General features: G+C 37.4%; 1 protein-coding gene across 1 annotated transcript in view; it reads left to right on the top strand.

Annotated features, from left to right (window-relative positions):
* CPS1 (carbamoyl-phosphate synthase 1) overlaps positions 1-24,081 on the top strand; it is a 116,478-nt gene that overhangs the window by 34,100 nt on the left and 58,297 nt on the right. The window contains exons 8-20 of the mRNA XM_046644516.1: positions 905-1,033; positions 1,598-1,704; positions 2,560-2,698; positions 3,377-3,454; positions 4,997-5,095; positions 7,219-7,314; positions 10,560-10,749; positions 11,707-11,864; positions 13,380-13,508; positions 16,300-16,444; positions 17,943-18,153; positions 19,517-19,715; positions 23,595-23,771. Coding sequence (XP_046500472.1) covers positions 905-1,033; positions 1,598-1,704; positions 2,560-2,698; positions 3,377-3,454; positions 4,997-5,095; positions 7,219-7,314; positions 10,560-10,749; positions 11,707-11,864; positions 13,380-13,508; positions 16,300-16,444; positions 17,943-18,153; positions 19,517-19,715; positions 23,595-23,771 — 1,857 coding nt within the window. The remainder of the gene's footprint in view (positions 1-904; positions 1,034-1,597; positions 1,705-2,559; positions 2,699-3,376; positions 3,455-4,996; positions 5,096-7,218; positions 7,315-10,559; positions 10,750-11,706; positions 11,865-13,379; positions 13,509-16,299; positions 16,445-17,942; positions 18,154-19,516; positions 19,716-23,594; positions 23,772-24,081) is intronic.

Here is a 24,081-nt window from a genome sequence, read left to right as displayed (position 1 = left end):
TCTTCCAGTTGCAAGCCTCTGCATCTCCTTGCTTGAGGGCTCTCTTTGGTTGGTTGGAGCATGCTGGCAGGTAGGAAATGCCATAGAATTAATGATCCCCACAGCAGCCCCAACCAATGGCTAGAGAGGGTCAATGTATAATGCTCCAGCTCCTTTGCCCCGTGGCTAGGCTTCTTTAGGGTGGATATTCTACACTGGCTCTCAGAGTTACCCAGTGGGCTGGAGATCTGGTGGTCTCTAGTGGTAACTGCTTGATCATGCATACTTTATTGGGTGTCTCAAGGTGAAGCTTCCTATTGGTATTTCTTGGAACCCCTTCCAAATAAACTTCTTGCTCTCAAATCCTTGTTCAGGAAATGCTTCTAGAGAAACTGTGAAAGACTTACTCCTATCCACTTTTATATAAAAGAGTTCTAATTTTTCCATCAGAATATACATATTATAGGTAATATGAGCAAACCCTGGGAAAGAAGGCTAATTAAGCTGTAGTCAGACAGAAAAGGCAAAATAGAAAAAGGTGAGAGGTGGACCAACTTAAATTTTGCAGCAAATGGATCTATCTTGTTTGCAGTTCTCTCACGTAGCTAGTGATGATGACCTCTCCCCGTTCGCCCAGTCAGGAAGCCCGTAGGCTCTGAAAACTCCGAGGTGCGGGACAGTGTGTTACCTACGTTTTCAGGATCAAAACTTTCATAGTGTTGTTCCTCCACTTTCTATTGACCATTGGCTCCATTTACATCACCCAAAATGCAATGAGCCACCAAAGAATTTGTTGCTCAGCATTATTTATTTGAATCATGTACTATTTTTCCCTTCCCTTCAGGGAGAGTCAAGAGTAGGTCTAGCAAAGTTATACTATAGCAAAGAGAAAAGTTATTAATTTGATTTGGTGTTTCTTTTCCAGCGAGGAGCTGAAGTGCATTTAGTTCCCTGGAATCACGATTTCACCAACATGGAGTATGATGGGCTTTTAATTGCTGGAGGGCCTGGGAACCCGGCTCTTGCACAGCCACTAATTCAGAACGTCAAAAAGGTGCAGTGAACTTGGGGGTAGTGTGTATCTGTGTGTGAGGTGGAGGGGGTCTGCTCTACAGTGCTGAAAAGGCTGTTATAGGTTTATTTATTCAGGTAATTTTAGGACTCCTATATGACCTCTGTGACATTGTCAGCACAGATATTGTGTAGAAGGAACCAACAAAGAGGGAGAAGAAAAAGAGTCTTTCTTCAGGCAGAGTAACTGGGATCGTGTCCTCGAGTTAAGGGAGCTGGAGTCCAATCTCCAAATGTGTCTTTCTGTACAGCTGGGAAATGATGACTCATGATCCTCGCCATGACCCTAGGACCTATGAGACCTTCAAGTCTCTAAAGAAATACTAATTAGATTTAGTTTAGTCTGAATGCTAAGTACATTTTATTGAATTCTAATGCTACAAATTCGTCAATCACGTCCTTATTTATAATCTAGCTTTTTATTTGATTACTATTCTTTTTACCTTGTTAATTAAGCAAAAAAAAAAAGGATACTTCGTTTTATTCCTCAGAGGCAGCGATTTTTGGCACTGTACTTCTGGGTTAATGAAAGTTCTCCCTGATTTAGGTTTTGGAGAGTGATCGCAAGGAGCCACTGTTTGGAATCAGTACAGGAAATTTAATAACAGGATTGGCAGCTGGTGCCAAAACCTACAAGATGCCCATGGCCAACAGGTAAAGCAGTTCTGCTTCTGTTCGCAGGTCAAACTGCTCTGAAGTGCTGTTAGTAGTGAAACCCCAAAGACTTAGAGAACTTACATGCCATTTTCTTCAGAATAAGTAGATAACCACACTATTACATGGTTCACAGTTTTCTGTTAACTGCGTTTTTGAAAGGCAGCCTTCTCTAACGATAACTTGGCTGTAGTTTAAAGTTATTTTCTTTCCTTTGGCATAAATAGAGGTTATAATACTCAATCAAATGAGATTCCAAGGGAAGTTGTTCTGATTGAAGCTTGATTTCAGAGCACTGATGACATTGTAAGAGTCTAGTGTGACCTAAGAACCAGGAAATCTTCAGATCCTCTCGATGGTTCTACTTCCTTACCCCAAATGGTGTTAATTTATTCAACATGGAGTTTTCCCAACAGCCCGTTTTCCACATACAGTATAATTCAAAATGATTCAGGACTGAGTGGTCATCTCTTTACTGTCCCTCAAAACTCTCCTCTGGCTTTAAAAGTACCATAGCTCCTTAAAATAAGTTGGTTATGTTTGTCTGTCTCTGTTAAGCTAGTGAGCAACTTTTAACTTTTTGTTGTGAGTGCAATTCCTCCTTTTCTAAAACCGATTATAGAAGTTTAATAGACCTGATATTTAACACACAACAAAGCTTCCTGAATTGATTTTTGTTGCTAAAATTATTGGGATTAACGATCTGTGACTTTTCTCGCAGACTAATTTTCACTAAGCAGTTGAAACTTTTGAATTTTAATAGGCTTTTCTTGTTCACAATTTTTGCAACTAATGCGTTCTTATTCTTCTCTTCACTTTTACTTTTCCCCCTTCTTGTTCTCCTTTTCTCTCCAGAGGGCAGAATCAGCCTGTTTTGAATATCTCAAATAGGCAGGCTTTCATTACTGCTCAGAATCATGGCTATGCCCTGGACAGCACCCTCCCTACTGGCTGGAAGTCACTTTTTGTGAATATCAATGATCAAACAAACGAGGTGAGTGATCTCAGTAAACCTGTTCAGTTGGTGACGAGAAATGTGGGCTGTCAATACTCTGTTATATAGACACTTTCCCGTTGTTTATGTAGGCTATTTGGGGTGTCTGTGGAGGAAGTCTTTTTACAGGTTACTTCCCATAGCCCCGTGCTTTAAAAAAATAATTTCTCTGTCTTATTCTCTCATCGGTTGACTCATTCAGATCCACTCTTTGAGTCTTTAATCAATGCCTGTCTTACACATTCATTGTCAATGAGCAATTGTTCCAGATCCGTTTGGGCCCAGTCTGTGGGGGTCTCTGGGACTTGCTTAGCACTGAAGTAGTCTTTGAGAAGACCCTTGGAGAAGTAATTTAGGAGCTGGAGATAAGGAGAAGATTTGAGTTTGATTTGAACAGAGCCTAGAGTGGCACCAAAGGCTACAGACCAAATCAGCTGTTTTTCTTAAGGGAGTCACACTCGCTGAGTCTTCGTTGGTGTATTTTCTGTTGTTACCAAAATGGTCTGATAACGTCAGTTCTTAAATTCTCCAATTATGTTACTTAACAGTACTGTTACTTTTGAGAATGTTCTTATGCATTTAACTCAGGGTTTAAATTTGAACTTTATTGTCCACTGAATAATGTATAGTCTGGGAATTGTTAGCAAAGGAAATTCTTTCTGTTTCTCACTCCTTTAGGGCATTATGCACGAGAGCAAACCCTTCTTCGGCGTGCAGTTCCACCCAGAGGTCAGCCCAGGGCCAAGAGACACTGAGGTATGCCAGAAGGATGAGGCCTATTAAATACTTACATTCTTTTTTTCAAATCAGAAATGCATTTATGTGAAAACTCAAGAAACCAAAATAATCACCCCAGATCATCTGGATACAGAACATTCTCAAGAAGAGGGCTCTGATAAGACACATTTTGTATTAAAATTTCCCCATGAACATCATGGAGAAACTTTCTATCTTTTTTAAAATTTAAAGTGGGAAAGCCCTTAAGAAACCCAGTGTGATGCTATTTTTATTTAAGTCCTTATTATTCTAATATATTTAGTTCTGAAATTTACAATTATTGTACTACGCAAATGAATTCCCTCTTGCTTTCTTGTTCTCATAACTGAAATGAAATTTTAATCCCCCATCTGTGACTTCACAAAAATCCCTATGGCAACTGCTTGTGTCGGGATGAAGAGAACAAACAGCAGAAGGAAGAAGGCGCGTGGGGGAAGGGAGAGGGCACGTGCTATGAGTCAGATGGCTTCAGAAAGGAACCACAGGGACTGCTTGGAGGAGTTTTATTTTTAATTCAAAGAGTTTTGCTTTTTTCTGTGAGCTCTTGATTCAGTGCTAAGGACATCTTTCCAAACAAGAGCTTGCTGTGACCCTCAGTCTGGTGCGATTACTCTCACCCCCATCCTGGGGCCTCCAGGCCTAATGCTGTCAATTCCTCCTTGTCAGCAGATACTCTCAGAAGAGACACTTGGTAAAACGAGGAGGAATATAAGAATTTTCCCTCTGTCAACCCTACTTCCTCATCGCTGAATTGCCTTTTCAGATATTTGTATTTTGTTGCTTTAATATTATTAGGAAATAATGGTTCTTAATAGCCGAAAACAGTATAACATTACCCACCCACGATGAAACTCATAAATAAAATTTAGTTACATGCACATATCGCTTAATGCATGCTGAATACTTTTTTAAAATTTAAATTATTTTCCTATATTGGTACTTCAGATTAGGAACATTGAAATTAAGGCATATAATATCCCGTATCACTTAATCCTTTTTTTTGTCCTGCCAAATGGTAGCAAAATGAGTATCTTTTTGAAATTTGTCATGTCTAGTGCAACAACAAGTAAATTCATTGGTAAAACTTAACAATAATCTTTAGAGATATTTTTAGAGCTGATAGAAATTTTTAAAATCCAGTTATTTCTAATTTTAGGATGTATAAATAATATGGTTTCAATTTTTTTTGCATAACTAGAATTTTATTTAGAAGAAAAATAAGATTCATAATTAAGGGGTTGAAAACTTGACATTCTCAGAAGGCATTATTTGAACTGTTCATTCTGAAAAGTTTATTTTGATAGGATTTGAAGTAACCAGTTAGAAGTGTTTATTTGATCTGATTCTTACACTAGTAAATAGTTTTGCCATAGTTGGCAAAAACCAAATATTGCATAGGAATACTATCCTAAAATACTATTAGTTTCTTCTCTGAGGTTCAGATTTAACTGAGTGCACTGTATTTCATGTGGCAGCCTCATGGGTTTTGAAGCTTCTGACCAGCTGGTTATGTCTTTCTAGTACCTGTTTGATTCCTTTTTCTCACTGATAAAGAAGGGGAAAGGTACCACCATTACATCTGCTCTACCGAAGCCGGCGCTGGTCGCGTCTAGAGTTGAGGTCAGTCTTTGTAGCCTTCCTTTTGGTTTATGTATTTTGGATTTTCTCTATCACGTGATGATTTTTTTTAGTGAATTATGTAAACCATTTTAATGTCTATGAAAGATGATTGGTAATATTGTAAACATCCATCATTTTAGCATCTAATTTTTGATCTGTTCTTGATGATGTTCATTACACTTTTCATGTTTTGACTTAAAATCATACCTTTTAAAGTTCACTTCTTCTAGAATATTTGTCATAAAATAATTTAATAAAGAATAGTGTTTAATTTAATTTAGAATTTGATATAGTTCCCATTACTTAATAAACTATAGCCCTATGTAAGCTTGAGATACAGTTCAGACTACAGAATCATTGTAGATGATAGAATTGGTTGTTTAATGGTTAATACTCAGTGCTCTCACTTCCTCAGTCTGGGTTCATTTCCCGGTCAGGGGACCAAATCACCTTCTGTTGGTTGTCACACTGTGGTGGCTGCGTGTGGCTGTGATGCTGCAAGTTATGCCACTGAGATTTCAAATATGAGCAGGGTCACCCATGGTGGACAGGTTTCAGCAGAGCTTCCAGACTAGACAGACCAGGAAGAAGGACCTGGCCACCTGCTTCTGAAAAAATTGGCCATAAAAACTCTATGAATAGCAGTGGAACATTGTCTGATAGAGTGCCGGAAGGTAAGAGGATGGTGAGAAAAGACCAGGCAGGGTTCTGCTCTGCTGTACACAGGGACTCTAGGAGTCAGAATCGACTCGGTGGCACTAACAACAACAAAGAAGAATTATTATTTAACATCATGAATGGAATAACATCATTTTACCTCTAAAAGCAAATGGATAAGGATTAATGTAGCATAAGCCTTGAATCCTGATTTGTTTGAATGTGTGTGTTACTAGACAAGGTTTCTACCCATTGCTGTCATAGTTAAGCCACACACATACCCATACCTTTATTATATAAGCTTTAGAAGGATATATGTGTTATTTTCAAGTATATATACACATACTTTATGTATATATGTTTATGTGAAATAAGTTGTTTATGTGAAATGACGTTTACATGAAATGTAAATGTTTATATGAAATGATATGTTTACATCATATCATATGTTTACATGAAATGATGAGTTGAGTTAGATGGACTGTTTCGAGGATTTCCATGATAGCTTCTTTTCCTAAAATGGAGAGATTAAAGGTAATCCATCCACTCAGTGTGGGAGCAAACTGTGGCTTCCTGGTAGCTAAAGAATCCAGGTACCACGTAGTGTTTTTCTCAGTGTTAACACATGTTCTTCAGATGCTTTTCTTTTTATAAACGGTGTGGGAAAAGGCATAATTTGGGATCCCCCAGTGCCTTGCATAGAGTAGGTGCTCAATAACTATTTGTTGAAACAAACCAAGTTTCCCAGGTCATGGTCTGTCTCAGTGACCAAGAATATCTTTCTCTTCTGAAGGTCTTGGCGGTTGTGGCTGGAAAATAAGCAGTATCATTACTTGTTTGAAATAGTACAAACAATTTTGTATGAATTTCCGTTATGTTGCCAAGACATGATCTTCTTCTTATTGTATTTTCTGTAAATATTTCTGGCGCTGAACTGTAAAGGCGAAATGTAAATATGAAGGCATACCATGTCGCCTCACCTCCTGACTTCTGTCTTCATTGGTTAGGGAAAGCCTTGAGGCTCACTTGTATTTATGCTGATCCTTTGTCCAGAGAAAACCTGTGGAATATTTAATTTAGTTAATTAAATTTTAAGGAGATTCTTATCTAAAAATAATATATATGTATTCATATACACATATAGATGTATATATTTACAATGATATATGAATTTATATATATTTATATAATTATTTTTAGATGTTTATATATGTTTAAATAAAATGTAGACCTCTTCCAAAAACTTTTTACTGAAGAGAAAAAAACTGCACGATCTTTAGAAATTGCTTTGAAATTGGAGATGTTTAACTTGTTAGTCTTTTTACTCATATATTATAGTTTTCTAAACATTGTACTCTAAATCACCACATAAACTCAGACAATATAATTTGTCTTCCCCACTCTTGAAAATGCCTCATGTCTCCATCTTAATAATAAAAGCAATGTCATTTTCTTATTGCTTACAGGTTTCCAAAGTCCTTATCCTGGGATCAGGAGGCCTGTCCATTGGTCAGGCAGGTGAATTTGATTACTCGGGATCACAAGCTGTAAAAGCCATGAAGGTGAGAGAATATGATCTTTGCAAGAATTAATATACTCCCTGTAATGAGTCTAATTAGTACTTTACAGTTTAGATTTATGACACTACCTCTTTTCAAAGTCACTATAATTAATTCCCTTAACTGTTCCTTACGCATCTTATATTAAAGAAAGTTTGATCACAGACAAGATTTTTAACTTTCTCAAAGGTTCACACCTGCAAATTAAGAAGGTTAGATTGGTCTCCAAAATCATCTATGTTCTCACCTATTTATATTGAAAACATATAAAGCTGCATTTATAGATGTTGCTCATTCCTTTTGAGGTAGTGAGCTTTTAAAATCCACTTGTCTTTTGTGTGAAGGATGGAATTTGGGCATCTTCCCATGTTCTACAGGATGCTTCAGGCATCTCTGTGGTTGACAAGAGAAGATCCAGTTGGGGGAGCAAAGGCAACCACACCTGCTTTAGAAGCTTTAGAAGTTATTACCTGTCACTAGGGGACCAAAGTCCCTGGCCTGTGACTTGGACTGGATGGACCTACCAAGATGGTATGGCTGGATTTTCAAGTGGAAAAGAGGATTCGATACCGAAGTTGGGAAGAACTCCCTCCCTGTTTCTTCAAAGTCTCTCGTGATCTCTCCAACCCTTACCCCTTACCTCTCCTTTACCCTCACAGTAAAATAAACCATTAGAAAAATTCCACTGTACATGTAAGGTAGTAAGGTATTTCCATTGAGGAGCTAAATGGCTTCTCTTTGGTGTCTTTATTTCCCTGGCTAGTTCCCATTTATTCCCCATTTTGGTGATAATCAGGCCATCCAGAGGCAATGTGAGCTCTCTGTGGCCTTGCCTCAGGCTTTGCGCTGTAAAACAATTCATCAGAGACCTGGCTGGGTGAAAGAAAGGCATCAGGAGACCAGGACAACAAACACAGAAAACAGTTGGCCAAAATCTTTCTCTTTTTTCTTTTTGCTTTATTCAGTATTCTATATACGAAGATTTTCACCTGACAGATATCTGTTGAAAATAGGTGGAATGCAGCCCCTTCCTCTTCTGCCCATTTGTTTTTATTGAATAGTCCTCTCCATGCATGCATGGGTGCACACGTACGTGCACACGTATTATTTCATGCACATTTTCAAAGTATGCCTTACTTCATTGTATTATGATTCAATTTATTTTTAGATAATTAGTGGAAGTCCAGTGGTTTAGATTGGTTAGAACACAATCTAAAAGTGTTCAAGGTTTAGAATGCGTTTAACTAGCATACAATTTTTTTTTATCTTATTTGGTTGTTTTATATAGAATTAATATTTTCATAACTTGTATTTTTTTTGATGAGGGAGATTGGCCCCTAGCTAACCTCTGTGCCAATCTTCCTCTTTTTGCTTGAGGAACATTGTCCCTGAGCTCACATCCACGCCCATCTTCCTCTATTTTGTATTGGTTTACCTCCACAGCATGACTTGGTGAGCAGTGCGTAGGTCTGTGCCTGGGATCCAAACCCATAAACCCCAGGCTGCTGAAGCAGAGTGTGTGAACTTAACCACTACGCCACTGGACCAGCCTCTACAGCTTCTATTTTTTATGTGCTTTACGTCCATTAGGTGAAGTTATATATTTTAACTGAAGAATACGAATTATTAGATATAGTATTGTGATTAATTAGGAGGTTAATAGAGATGAATTTATGAGCTAAATATCTGAGAAGAATTAGATTATTTATGTTCTGTAGCCAGAACTACATTAGAAAAAAATAATTTAAAATTTATCAAAACGGCTTGAAATGATTTCTAAGTTTTAAAATGCATGGGCACTCATCACATGCATTTATGGGAACTGTTCCTGTATAATTTGATTTATAAAAGTAGCTATATTCATTGTACAGCACATTCAGGAAAAAACAAATATGCCTAAATCTGTAGTTATTTATCTATGATAGTGAGATCTATAACTTCTGTTGAGGACGTGTTCTCAGTTTGGACTCTATTTAAATTCCAACTCACATTTTAAATGCATTTGCTTATATGTGTGTATCTGTTCGATATTTTGTTAATCAGACTCTTTTAGAACAGTTCATTAAAATCTTGAGAGATGACTCATATTGAGGAAAGGGCATAGGACTTGAGTCACAAGACTTGGATTTGAGTCCTAATTTTGGCACTAATCAGCTGTACGATCTTTGGAAACCTTATTGAATCTCAATTTCTTCATCTGTAAGGTAGAAATTTCTCTCATAGTCTTGGTATAAAAATCATACAGATTAGTGAAAAAGTACATTACCAGTTTTAAGGCACTACTTGAATTTAAAGTAGTGTGAAACACATTTAATTTTTCATTCAGATCCTCCCTCAGGGATATGTAGGGCTTTCAAGGATGATTTCTATACTTTCATCTGATATCTTGCTGACTTTTTAGAAGAGTTCAAAATTGACATGCTAATAGGTAGAATAATAAGCACCATCTGGCCATATTTCATGATAATTATTTTGCTAAGTGTCTAATACACAAAAATGTGCATTTTGCTGGTTTAGAAAGCTATTATCCTTAGTAGCCTACGTGAAGAATTGTTTTGGAGGTCTCTCTAGATGTCAGGAACAAGGTAAGCCCATGGATACGTTCACACACACACACGTTTATTTTACTTTTTGCCATATGGTCATTTTCTTTCTATGTTATATGTATAAACAGTTGTATAATGCTTTTTGTTAAAGCACAGACTTGAAAATATTAAAAAAAAATGGAAACCAGCAGAAGGCTTTCAGTGCCTCCAGCAAGAAGGGAATACGTTACCTTGCATTTTAAATGTGCACTCAGTGTTGCTCTCTGACAGACATTAGAAAGGAAAGAAGCTTGGACGTTGCCTCTTGTTTCATTTTATATTTTAGTCATTTAAAAGTGTGGGGACTATTTTATTCTTTTAAGGTTCATTGAGCTGTAAAGTTCAGTAGTACTGTGGTGTCTAGTCAAATTCTGTAGAAGTCATCTCCAGCTTTGCTTGATCCCTCCAGAGGCAAGGAATTCAGGGTGAACCTCATGAGGCAGCCAGTTCTTTTTAGATAGTTGTATTTTCAAGCAATTTCTTCTTTCTTCTCACCAAATATTTGTCTCCCTTTACCTCCCATTCACTAATGCTATTACTGATCTCTACAGCCCACAGATTAACTTGAAAGCTTTGTTATCCAATAGTACTCTTCATTCAAATATGGTCATTCTCTTCTTTTGACCATGTATTCAGATTCGGCATATATTTTGTTTCTTTCAGGAAGAAAATGTCAAAACTGTCCTGATGAACCCAAATATTGCATCAGTGCAGACCAATGAGGTGGGAATAAAGCAGGCAGATACTGTCTACTTTCTCCCCATCACCCCTCAGTTTGTCACAGAGGTCATCAAGGCAGAACGGCCAGATGGGTTAATTCTAGGCATGGGTGGCCAGACAGCTTTGAACTGTGGTGAGTTCTTTTAAGTTTAATTTTTGAGTTTTGGCCCATACACTTATGTATAATATTTTTGTTTGACCCCATCTCACAATTGTGCTCTGTGTGTTCATAAAAGCTTCACTCAAATCTGGGAGGAAGCAGTTAGCAAACAGCCACCTGAAAATGTCATATGATGGATATTACTTGTTTATTTCACAGGACAGCTGAGGGACAAAAAGACACCTTTTGCTGTATTGCTCCAGGGCGGCCATGTGGATTTCCTGGGTCTCCCTCCTCCATCCTGGGATCTTGCTTTTCTCTGTTACCACTGAAGCTTTGAGAACTATTATGAATGAAAAATGAGAATTCACATTGATTGAGTGCTCTGGGCTCTCATGTGTCTTATGCTGTCTGCAGCGGTTGTCAGTCTTCTCCCGCCCCTTCATGCATCCGCTGAGTCCAATGCTCTGTCTCCTTTAAAACGCTTTGAACCTTTGGCACTAGATCACGAGTGAGAATCTCGTTAGCTATTTGGGGTAAGCAGTTGGTGATGTAATTGGTATGTCAAATATAAAAGACTTAGACAAAGTTAGATGGCAAGTTGTGGAAACACAGAGAATTTTAATGATTTTTAACAACGACAGAAAGCCGTATCACTGGGATTATTTAAATGAGAGTCTCGTAGGAATGGACCTTAAAAGGAAAGGATATATACTAAAATCGTAAGGCTCACTGTGATCCTATGATTTTTATTAATGAGGATCATAAATCATTTGAAGAAGATGGTAATATAAGTAACATCATATCAGAAAATATTTTGTTTGAATGTCTTCAGAATTTTTATTTCAAATTTTTATCGACCGCCTGTATAACTCCATTGTGGACTGTACTGCTTCTTGGAGTTAATTTAGAGATTTAAAAACAAGTTCTATTAAAGAAGACATAAGAGTTTGAGATTTTAAAAACTGATTATATTTGCTTCTTCTGTAGGAGTGGAACTATTCAAGAGAGGTGTGCTCAAGGAGTATGGCGTGAAAGTCCTGGGGACCTCGGTTGAGTCCATTATGGCCACAGAAGACAGGCAGTTGTTCTCGGACAAACTAAATGAGATTAATGAAAGGATTGCTCCAAGCTTTGCTGTAGAATCAGTAAGGAACCTTTGTTCTGGAGAAATAAGGCCATTATTTGCCTTGCATTGTGGGGAGAATGGTTTGTCATGCCTAAAAATAATACATAAATTATTATACTTGTGTATGTGTTCTTCCAGAAATGTGTTAGTGCCTCAGAGACATTGTGTATTAATTGCAGCGTTCAATGCTGAAATGTTAGCGATAGGTATTAATATTTTATTTTAAGAAGAGAAGCGTAAGCCCAGAGATAAAGTGGTTTATCAGTGATTGAATTGCTACTGAATCGCAAATCCCTTGAATTAAAATTAAAAACCACACCAACTTGCAATGCCAAAGTCATTTTTACCTTCTTCCTGGGATCTGTCACACATCCTGTATGTGCGAATGACCTGCAAATGGGAAATGACTAGATTTAAATTTTCCTGTTAGAAGGGAATAAACATTTAAAAATGAAATTATCTGGAAAAAAGGTCACTGGATCTAATCAATGAGATTTATGACTGAGAAACCTGTGGCTTAGATGTTTAAGGAGGACAGGTTATTTCGCATTTCTGCTAATCATTTTCCATCGTATCCTGCGCCTATGGATAGGTGATTACCAGGCACCAGGAAAAAGTCAGCTTGCTGTATGTCTGTTTTTGCCTCTGACTTTATTCCTGATTTCAGGCATAGTCAGTGGAGTGGCGGTGCTGGAGGCAGTTTATGACGCAGCCGCCCCATTGTAGAAATAGGCAGATCCTTAGGGATAAGGCAAGTACTGCTAGGACAACTGGAAATGGGTTATGGACGTTTCAGAAAAGAATGGTATCAAGTACCTGCCGTGTTGCACAGCTGTCAATCATGAATAATCCCAGGATAGCGCTGCTGAATATTTGGAAAGCTTCTGCCATACATTTATTCTTTCGTTGCCAGGTTTAATTATGTCCTTGCTTCCTCACGAGGAGAAGCAGGCATATGGGAAAGGTGTAATTACATTCCCATTGGTAGTGTAATAATATTCCATGACAGAAAAATATAGCCACCATATGTTGTAGTCTGTAAGTTAAAAAAAAAATTCCAGGCTTCCGGGACTACTCTCTGACTACACTTGAAAAATGAAAAATCTTTTTCTATATAGTATTCCTAATGGTTTATTGTAGTAACACCAAGTTAGTTTCAGCAGTGGAAAACTTTGTTTCATTAAGAGATGAAGACTTTTAAACTGAATTTAAAAATTCAATATGACCTGCATTCTCAAATTAATAATGATTATTTCAGCTTTCGCCATCACCTTATTTTTTACATGGCAAAATAAAATTTACCACAAAGGGATAAAAAAGGGCCTTTCTTGTATGTTAAAAAAAAATCCTAGAATTTTACTTAAAATTTGTAAAACAATGCTTGTTTTTCAGAAGGACATGAGGGAATAATAGAACATTTCCATAGTCCTTCTCCATAAATACACTGATTTATCTGAAGTGCCAGTCTCTCTTGGTATGATCTTTTCTGCTAGTGTGGTCAGCTTTTAAAACTCCGAGTCCTTGTTCTTGACAGACTGAGGATGCGCTGAAGGCGGCAGACACCATTGGCTACCCTGTGATGATCCGTTCTGCCTATGCCCTGGGCGGGTTAGGCTCAGGCCTCTGTCCTGACAAGGAGACCTTACTGGACCTCAGCACAAAAGTATGTATGTTCAAAGCCCAAGTTCTTACCAACCAAGAAAACTGACTTGATATGCCCTTTCAACTGAAGAACGTTATATAGATGAGAAACAGCCTTCTCTCTGTTTATTAAATCACTGTTATGTTCTCTAAAAGCGTTGTCCAAGGGACAACACCTTTGAAAGAGAAATATGGTACAATTATTTACACTGGAACTCAACGTTAACCCAGACAGTCCCGGGTAAACCGATGCTCACTTTACCTAAACATCCATCTTTACTGTACTGTCTATTGATTTCAACGCTAGGAAGTCAATCCAGTTCCGTCTTCCTCTGCTTCAAAATCTGCTCCAAAACACTCATAATGCCAAAATATATTTTAGTGGTTAAAAAAACCCTTGGAATATAATCTCCCATTTCTCCATTATCTTTTGAAATTATATGACATGGATGACAGCCAGTAAGTGAAACAAAACACATGGAGTGGTTTAGCTTTACCTCAGATTTAGTGGTTTAAATATATACAGTATAAACCTTTTAGTAACATAAATGAGTGAGCTCTCCACCAACTGCCACACACACATAAGCAAAAGTGATATTTGAATGTTTATAATTTATTTTATCTCAAAATCACTTTCCTATAAGTGTTTTCTTAAGTGTTAAAGGGAAAATCTTGAGAAAATTAAGATGCGCTACAAGAAAATAAATTAGAGATTAACACAGAAAATGTGCTCCATGAAAGTAGAGTTTTGCTTACACTCTATTCCCTGAACAGAATAGAACAGTGCCTGGCGATGCTGGGGCTTGATAATTGTTTATTGAATAAATGAAGGTGTGTGCAGCCGAGAGGCCTGTATAACTTACATGCCCTCAACGAAATGAATCTGAGGGCTATTTTGGGGCATTCTGAGTAAATAGCTCAAGCACAGCTTAGAGCTTTATCATTACTTACTTGTTGGAGTGAAACAAAATGTGGCCCTTGAATTGCTGACATAGGATTTTGAGAACAGATAAATAAAATTAAATATATTTAAATAACTATTTACATAACTATAATGACAACCTCACATGTCAACAACTTGGATTTAATTTTTCTAAAGTTACCAAAACAAACCAGAAAAAGAGAAATATGTCTAATATAAATGTTTCTTGTTTCCACTCTGGACTTCTGAATCATGTATGTAAAGAAAAAACATGTTTATGGAAGTATAAGATTCTTTTTCTTCTAGCATATTAGATGTCCCCAACGTTTTAATATTGGCAATCTCGTTGTTACTGCCAATAGTGACAACATGTACTTATTTTCTACTAAAAATATATTTTTTACAGTATATAAAACCATTCTGAATACTGAATTGTCTAAAAATGTTTACAATGAAGACAACTTTGGAATGGGATAGTTTTTGATTATTTATATCCCTCTGAAATAATCAATAGCCATCAAATGGTCCTCTTTGTTGAAAAGCCAGCTCTTCCCTTGAGGACAATGACTTGTATCGCTCTATCCTAAGCACCTCTTACTCTCTTGAGATTACGTTTAGCACCGTTAGACTCTGCGTTAACTCCTCCAGGTCCCTAAGCTAATTTTTTTTGTATAAAATCTAAGACTTCAAAGAAAAAAAAGAAGCTGAGGCAACAGGAGAAGATGATCTTAATTGTCCTTGTGCCCCAATATCCAGTCTACGCCGTTAGAATTCAAAAAGCTTTCCCAACTTCATACCCTTCGTTTCCCAGATTTCTTCGTTTAGTAGGCAATCCTAAAGACAAATTCATCATTATTAAACTGTCCACACTGGCTGCAGAGTTTCCTAACCGCTTTGAAAACCTCATCATGGGCAGCTGTGGGGACAAATGTGTTATATTTTCAGTTGCACATGCTGGAGCCTGTGATGTTGAACGAGGTTATAAAATTAGCGTTGACACACGTTACAGAAAAACTTCTAGTGAGTTACTATTTCATTACACTGCGTGCTAACAATTTGAAAATATTCAAACTACTTTCCCCAATTGCTTTCTCTTCCTTTCACTGCCATGGCAAGTCAAATATATTATGAGACATAGGGACATTTCTGTTGTGGATTTTCAGCCACTAAAATGTCTTAAGGTCAAAGACTGCCTCTTGTATATTTTGGGTTCAGTAATCTCCCCACTGGTGGGTACTGGTGGGTAAATATGAAATGATAATTATAGTAATTCATATCTGTTTAATCAGGCATACATGATATATGACTCAGAGTATTTAAGCACTTAGGCAGTGATTAACCATAATAATGGTCGCATATGATTCTTCTAATTCCCCAGTTTCATATGCCGTCTTGGCTAACTGTTTACAACCATCATCATCTCCTTTCTTCTCCTCATCAACATCAACTGGCTTTTATTGTGTGTGTCACTGTACAAAGCACCCTCAGCTATTTTAGAGAAAGCCAGAGTCTTTAGACTTATTTTTCCATATTTATTCACACTTATCACATTTTCTGGTTTCACAGAAGCCTAGCTGCTGAAATAATTTCATTTCTCTTTGCCTGATTGCTCAATTATTTTCTCTTTTTCCTAAATTGGTTTGATTTAATGTCATATCAGCACTTTGAATGGCAAGCCTCAATAATGTAAATCAAGCATATTCACTGTGGGATGCTATTCCTGGCACCTCACTGATTTTCTGACACATCGTGACTTCTAGAGCACAGAGAGGATGGAGACTAGGCTGAGACTTCAGTGCTGACCAGGTTTTAGGCCAGGGAATTTTGCCAAATATCCATGTTTAACATTTTTTAAAGTGCCTTTCCTTATTCTTTTCTCATCTATTTCCAGGCCTTTGCTATGACCAACCAGATTCTGGTGGAGAGGTCAGTGACAGGTTGGAAAGAAATAGAATATGAAGTAGTCCGAGATGCTGATGACAACTGTGTCACCGTCTGTAGTATGGAAAATGTTGATGCCATGGGTGTTCATACAGGTATGCAAAGAATGTTCAAGAATTATAGTAATGACTTCAGTTCATATCTCTGATGGCCCATAGCAGTCTTTATTAAGTTCTTTTCTTTAAATTACTATTCTTAGCCAACAGACTAACGATAAAATTTTACACATATATAGCATTGTACAGTATTGAAAAAATATTCTCATATTTAATCTGATCTTCACAAAAATCCTATGAAGTCAGGCAGGTATTATTATCCTGATTTCATTTGAGGAAGGGTCAAATATAAGCAAAATACTGAAGGTAACATCTATAAGACTTGGTGTTGAGAAGTAAGGAGCTGAGACTGGGGTATTAGTCACTAAGTGAAAGAGAAAATAGCCACAAGTAATAGATATAGATTCTCAGGAAGGGAAACTAATTAGACTAGAGGGCAAAGATGATCACTTAGAATTTAGAAATGCTAAATCTGAGGTGTGGCCAGAACTCGCAAGAAGAGGGTTAAGAATGTGGAACTAGAATTCAGTAAAAAGGGATTGAAATATAGAAGTTGATACAAAGTCATTGGTATAAAGGAAATAATGGAAACTGGAAGCAAAGACTGAGTGTTCAAGGGCATAGGCATAGAAAGAAAGAGAATAGGGTCAAGGACTGAACCTTGGGAAACGGATTTCCAGGGCAGGAGAAGGATGAGTGTTGAGGAAAATGAAGGAAGAGTGACAGTTAGGAAGAAAGCCAGGTTAGTATAATACCAACTAGGCCAATCCAAGAAAAAATTTTATCAAAGCTTTGGTTTGAGCTGTGTTAAATGCTATGAAAGGTCAAGAATGGGGATTTAATGTGGCTTTTTGAATGTGCAAGAGGACAGTTTCAATGCAAAGTTGGTTATGTGAGCCATATGGAAGGGAATCGTGTGGCAATGAGTGAGGAGCAGAACTGGTAAACTTTCAAGAAGTTTAGTCATGTAAAGAATGAGAGAGCTGGTTCTCGTGATGGTCTGGCAATGTTGGGAGGGAGGCTACTTCAGCCAGTAGAGATCTGAGCATGTTTGTAGGCAGAAGGGATGGTGACTAAGGACCAGGTGATTGAAGATTCAAGGGACTGTGATTGGAGAGGAGTGAGAAAATGGGAAGAGATGAGACACAGAAAACAGATGGATGAACCAGTCTGGGTGAAGAGGAGATGGTATTTTATAGAAGGAAGAACTTGAGAGAGAGAGAGAATGTGAGATGAAGAGACTGGAAATTAAAGAGGTTAATGTCAATCCAGTAGGTAGATGACTGAAGCCTTGATAGCTGGATGAGCTTGGGAAAGGTTAGAGGGCTTTCTGTAAATAATGCGTCAGAGTAGTGCAGGCAAAACAAGAATCAGAGGGGATAATACCTGACGTGTCTTACATGCATCACCTTAAGATAATTCTTTTCCCAACGAACCCTGACACTGTTCTGTGTCTTGTATCATGCAAATAGATTAAGTCACTAAAGCTGATTATTTAGATATACTGTCTAATAACGAATGCTGCTTGGATGTACAGGTGATTCGGTTGTTGTGGCCCCTGCCCAGACACTCTCCAATGAAGAGTTTCAGATGTTGAGACGTTCTTCAATCAATGTCGTTCGCCACTTGGGCATTGTGGGTGAATGCAACATTCAATTTGCCCTTCATCCTACCTCAATGGAATACTGCATCATTGAAGTGAATGCCAGACTGTCCCGCAGCTCTGCCCTGGCCTCGAAGGCCACTGGGTAAGACAAGAATGATCAACCACGGGTGTGCAGATTCTTCACAGATAGAATTGGAAAATTCTTCGCAGATAGAATTGACAGCCAGTGGAAGACTGTGCTGCGTTTACAAACCATAGTCGCCATTCCTGTGTGCTGGCTCCAAATTATTTAGGACCCTAAGGACATGATTATTAATGAGCTTGCTGCCAGATTGTGGCAAACGGTATTGCTAGCTGGCTTTGTTTGCTGGCTAATCATAAACTAATCAAAATCTGGGCGATCAATGCAGGCTGCGAAAAATCTTCTTCTTAATTGAACTTTACAGATGTTGTTAAAAACTGCAAATTAATCCTTAATTTTAGTCTTCAACTGGCTTCTTCAGGTGTATAATAAATGGTAGACAAATAATATAGTTCACTTGACCCAAGAATTCAATACACTGTATTTTATTTTAGCAAAACTCCACAAGACCAAACAATGTTGGGTTTCTCTACAGGTGAATGTTGTAAAAAATAAATAAATTTGCTATCTATTTAACAACTGCTATCAAGCATAATTGGGGGAAAATTAATTAATACCTTTTGTTTCTATTAATATGTTTAGCATATGGCATTTCAATGAACAAAATATTTACCTCTAATGATATTTTAATGTAGCTCCACAGTGCTTCATGAAATGGTGGAAGGTGCGTTGCTCTAAGCAAGAGTAGAAGACCTGAGTTTTTATTCTGTTTCTTCTGCTGACTGTGATTTTGGACACATCACTTATGGTCTCTATCAGTTTCCTCATCTTTAGATGAGAGAGTTATACTAAATGACTCCTATGTAATTCTATAGTTCCATGAATTATTTTCTCAAGTACAATTACCAAAACTGACATTCCAGAGGATAGTCAAGTTCCTAGAGTGTTAGTTTTGTAAGGAGCCTAAAGTTCAAAGATAATTTGGAGACAGAACAAGGACCCAAACTTGCAAAGACTACATTTTCTGACCATTACATACCCCCTAGTACCAGCCAACTCCACTGTCTTCCTAGGTGCAGACATATACATATTATTTCAAAAGAGTATTTTGCAGATTTTTATCTTAGTGGAGGTTATACACAAGTGAGCACTTTATTTATCAGGGAAGCTATTGATTTTGGATTGAAGAGGTGAAGGTTGGGAGTTGTAGCACCACGTGTCAGGCACAGAGTGAATTCTTTTGTGATCTGTGTCTCTATATTTTATCATGCCCCATTTTATAAGTGGCTATTCATATAAGGTCTGTTTTATACCTAGATGTGGACTAATATCAAAATTTCAAAGAAAGACCAATTTATATTTTGGGCTCTTTTTAATACTTATTGCTGAAAGAAAAAAAATAAATTTGTCGCCTCCTTCATAGCTACCCATTGGCATTCATTGCTGCAAAGATTGCCCTGGGGATCCCACTTCCAGAAATCAAGAACGTTGTATCAGGGAAGACATCAGCCTGCTTTGAACCTAGCCTGGATTACATGGTGACCAAGATTCCTCGCTGGGATCTTGATCGTTTTCATGGGACATCTAGCCGAATTGGTAGCTCTATGAAAAGTGTAGGAGAGGTAAGTCCTTGGTTTCTACTTGTATTTCATCCTTGTTCTCAGTTCTTTTGTCAAATTCCTGACATCACTGAAAATCCTGTTTGCCTGGATACTGGGTTCTTGATTGGAGGATATATAGGAATTTCATTTCCTCCCTAGCATTTCAGCAGCTCTTTATTTAACTGTTAACATAAGTCATTTGTTAGTGACCATTTAATGAATTCTAAGAGCTTCTATTCAAAAGGAGAGGCCTTATAAGTGAGTATTTAATATATATACATATATGAAAAAAATACGCATTCATATATATAAATGAATTGTAATGTGTTTTATAACCAAATCAAGAAAATAAAATGATGTAAAAAACAACATGGTTAACCAAAAAGACCACTGAACTGAAGTTAAGAATTCAACTTTAGCCCATTCGTGCAAATTGTGGCTTTAACCTCTGTGAACCTCACTTTCCACACCTGTACAAGAGAGGGCTGGGCTGGAAAATCTGGCATGGCCCTTCCAGCTCTGAAATTCTACGTGGAGAAGAGTACAGTGCAATATTTAGCCGCTATGAAACATTTAGTGCAAATGTCCTAGGCTTTTAGCACCTTTCCGTTTTTCATAATGTTCTATTTGAAATTTGAAATTAAAGTTAGCTTTTCATTATTCCGTCTTCAAAGATGCAGTGCTCCTCTGTGCAGGAACAAAGAAAAGAATTCGGATCCCTGCTTCTAAGAGTCACTCTCTTGCCTCCCTCACCAAGGCGTTTATTTCTTTTTGCATCCAGGAGGCTTGGCATAGTGGAGAGACCACAAGCCTTGGAACCAGATTGACTTGAGTTTGACTCTTTGTGTTGTCACTTGTTAGCTTGAGACACTTATGGAAGACAGTGAACCTCAGTTCTCCACCTGAAAAATGGAGATGATAATACCTACCTTGTGGAGTTCTCAGAAGGTTTAGGATTAATATATGTAAATGTTTAGCAATGTCTTTTAAGGTAGATCCATAGCACACTCCCAATAAATGTATCCCATTAATATTATAATCATTGTTTATAGGTAGAATTGTTGCATACCAGCAGTATGCATGAATCTCAATCTCTATAGTCCATCTATCTGTCATCTATCTATCTATCCATCTATGTATCTTACTTTATCTCATCTCTATCTCTATATGGCCAGTGTACGTGCTCTGAGTCTCTTTGTCTAGGTATCTAAGCTGGTTAGAGTACAGAGGAAAAAGCTATTTATGACGTATCTTTCTATATTGACCTTCATTTGTCCCGTGACACAGATTGTAGCCTAAACTCAGACTAGCCATTTCAGAAACGCATGCCACTACTCACAGAAAATATGACTTAAAACCATCACCAATGCAGGGGAAAAGAAAAACAAAAAGATATTTTATGATCAATTTTAATATCAATCAGATTCACACATGAAAGTCAGAATTATTACTATTTTGGTTTCCTTAGTTTCCAAGATATTACTGGAAGGTTTTAAAGTAATGACAGATAAGGAACAACATGACCTATTAAATTAAAATTTCCTACTAGTTGTACAACACCAAGTAGTAGTTTTTCCTCCTTCATAGTCATTTTAAATATTATTTTTTCTATCATGCTTCAAGGTTCACAATAGAATTAGGACTCAAATGCTACGAAAAATTTTGTTGATAGTGCTTCTGTCGAATAAAGACCTGTTCTTCAGTTTACATTTCAAGAGAAGTGTCCCTTTTCATAATGTTGACAGTAAAATTTGTAGGCCAAAGAGTATGAGATAATTTTGCAATGTTTTCATTTAGGGCTTACTATCTGAGGGACTTTTGTTGACAGTGACTATTTAACACCTTACATTTAGTTCAACTCAGGCTAGTAAACGTTTCCTGAGTTCTTACCACATACAAGACACTAGGAGGCTAAAATGGCGAGTACGATGAAGGTAATTGTGGCACATTATCTGCAGTTGGTAAGTTCAGAATATATAAACAGAACCAAATGCAATAGGAATTAAGCTGTGGTAAAATTTAAAATACTGTATTTACATATAGGTGCTATGAGAATGTAGTAGAATGGAATCAGGGAAAGCCATGATAGTTATTCCACTAAAAAATGGTGAAATTCTCACCTCATGAATGTGAATTTTAATAATATAAAGTATTAAAAAGCACAAATTTTGAGCAAACACAGTTATGTATTCATTTATTATTATACATGTATGTTTACTTCTCTTTTAGTGAATGTATTCCGTATACCATCATGCACAGTGTACTTACCCAGCCCCGGTGGTCTAGTGGTTAATATTCGGTGCTTTCACTGCAGAGGCCCAGGTTCATTTCCAGGTCAGGGAAGCACACCACCTGTCAGTGGGGTGTCATACTGTGGTGGCTGCATGTTGCTGTGACGCTGAAAGCTATGCCACCAGGATTTCAAATACCAGCACGGTCACGCATGGTGGGCAGGCTTCAGCAGAGCTTCCAGACTAGACAGACTAGGAAGAAGAATGTGGCCACCCATTTTTGAAAAAATTAGCCACAAAAATCCTATGAATAGCATTGTCTGATGGAGCACCGGAAGGTGAGAAGATGACACAAAAAGACGGGGCAGGGTTCTGCTCTGCTGGACGCAGGGCTGCTGAGAGTTGGATTGACTTGATGGCACTAATGACAACAAAAACAGTGTATTAAAAATAATAAAAAATCATGTTGAGTTACTTATAGAACTAGTTACTTTAGGGCCAACTTTTAAATATGTAATACAAATTTTATTAAATATTCTGAGAATATTTTCTTAATTTGATAGTACTATAAAATGTCTTATTTCTGGCACTCTTTCCCACACCTAGGCTAGCGGGTCTATGAGCATATTTTCTAACTCTTCAAATGCAACTATGCCTCATGAATCGCTCATCTGAGCTGGACTAACATTTTGTTTATCTCTCCTCCTGAGAACTTCCCCTTATTTCTAATTAAATTTGGAGTAGTTTGAAAAGGTTATCTGTTTGGCATTAGTGATCTTTGAATATGTATCTTGTCGCACAATTGACGTAAAGATTACTAAACTGACATTGATGGAAATTCAGGTCTATTTGAGGAATCACGGAAGTTTACTGAAGGCAGCGTTGTGACTGTTATTATTTTAAATTGGAGACTAAAAATGCATAGCAATCCATAGAAGATTCAAAGACAGCGTGCATCTACTGAAAATAACAGGCAGGCTTCAAGGTCAGTTTAAGTTTAGTTCTGACTCGTAACTTGTCTAAATTAAAAACCACAGGGTTTTTCTAATTGATTAGTGTACAATGAGCTGCAAAGATGGTGGGAAGATGCATTGCATTTGTCATGGGGAATTTGGTCTCCATTTACATTCAAGTTTGAATCTGTCAGAATTTGTTACGATTTGTTATGATTCTCAAGATTCTATTAATATCAGTGCTTAGCTATAAAGAAAGCCAACCAGGCTTGGATACTGACTGATACCTATTTAGAAATAGTTCTGTTTTTGTGTTAAGAGCTGTCTGGTTTCTCTTCATTTGCTTTCTATTCTAAAGAACTTCTGCATGAAAGGGACGATCTTAGTAAGGAAGGGTCCATATACTCTTGGCCACAGACTCCTTGTCTTAATACTCTGATCCAGGGCAGGTCCAGGTGATTTCCTCATCAGTTTCAGCAAACACAGCTAAATTCCCTATGTGGTAACAGCCTGACCTAATGTTAAAGACTCGTTTCATCAAAATCATGGAGAAGAGGCGAGAGGACGAAAAAGAGCAACAGCTAAATTTGAGTGGTGTTCTTCCGATATGTTTTGTTTCTATATCTGTTTTGAAAAATATTCCGTTATAGTTCTGTTACAAATTAAAAATATATAAGCGCTTTCTTTAACTATGAGTTCTTAAATGTGTGTTGCAGGTCATGGCTATTGGTCGCACCTTTGAGGAGACTTTCCAAAAGGCCTTACGGATGTGTCACCCGTCTATAGATGGTTTTACTTCCCGTCTCCCAATGAACAAGGAATGGCCATCCAGCCTAGATCTCAGAAGAGAGCTGGCAGAGCCATCCAGCACTCGCATCTATGCCATTGCCAAGGTAATTGGAGCAAGGGGCCCAGAGCCACTATTTTTTTTCACAATACAGTCCGCTGGACTTTAAAGTAAAACTGAATCATAAAATGGTCTTGAATTTAGGGGTTTGTGGAAAAATTTTAATGCTCTTCAATAATATTAAACTGGAGACTTCTACGGATTTCATTGGGTTATTCTAGAATGAATGAAAAATTACCCTTTTTTATTTGACTTTAAGCCTGGACTTAAGGACCCATTGCAGTTTTAAAGGATGATCGCATAGATAAAGTGTTCCGCTCTTTTGGCGTATATAATATCAACACTCTTAAGTAGAT

The sequence above is a fragment of the Equus quagga genome, chromosome 17, assembly GCF_021613505.1.
Source record: "Equus quagga isolate Etosha38 chromosome 17, UCLA_HA_Equagga_1.0, whole genome shotgun sequence".
NCBI classification, from domain to species: Eukaryota; Metazoa; Chordata; class Mammalia; order Perissodactyla; family Equidae; genus Equus; species Equus quagga.
This window is presented reverse-complemented; position numbering and strand designations above follow the sequence as displayed.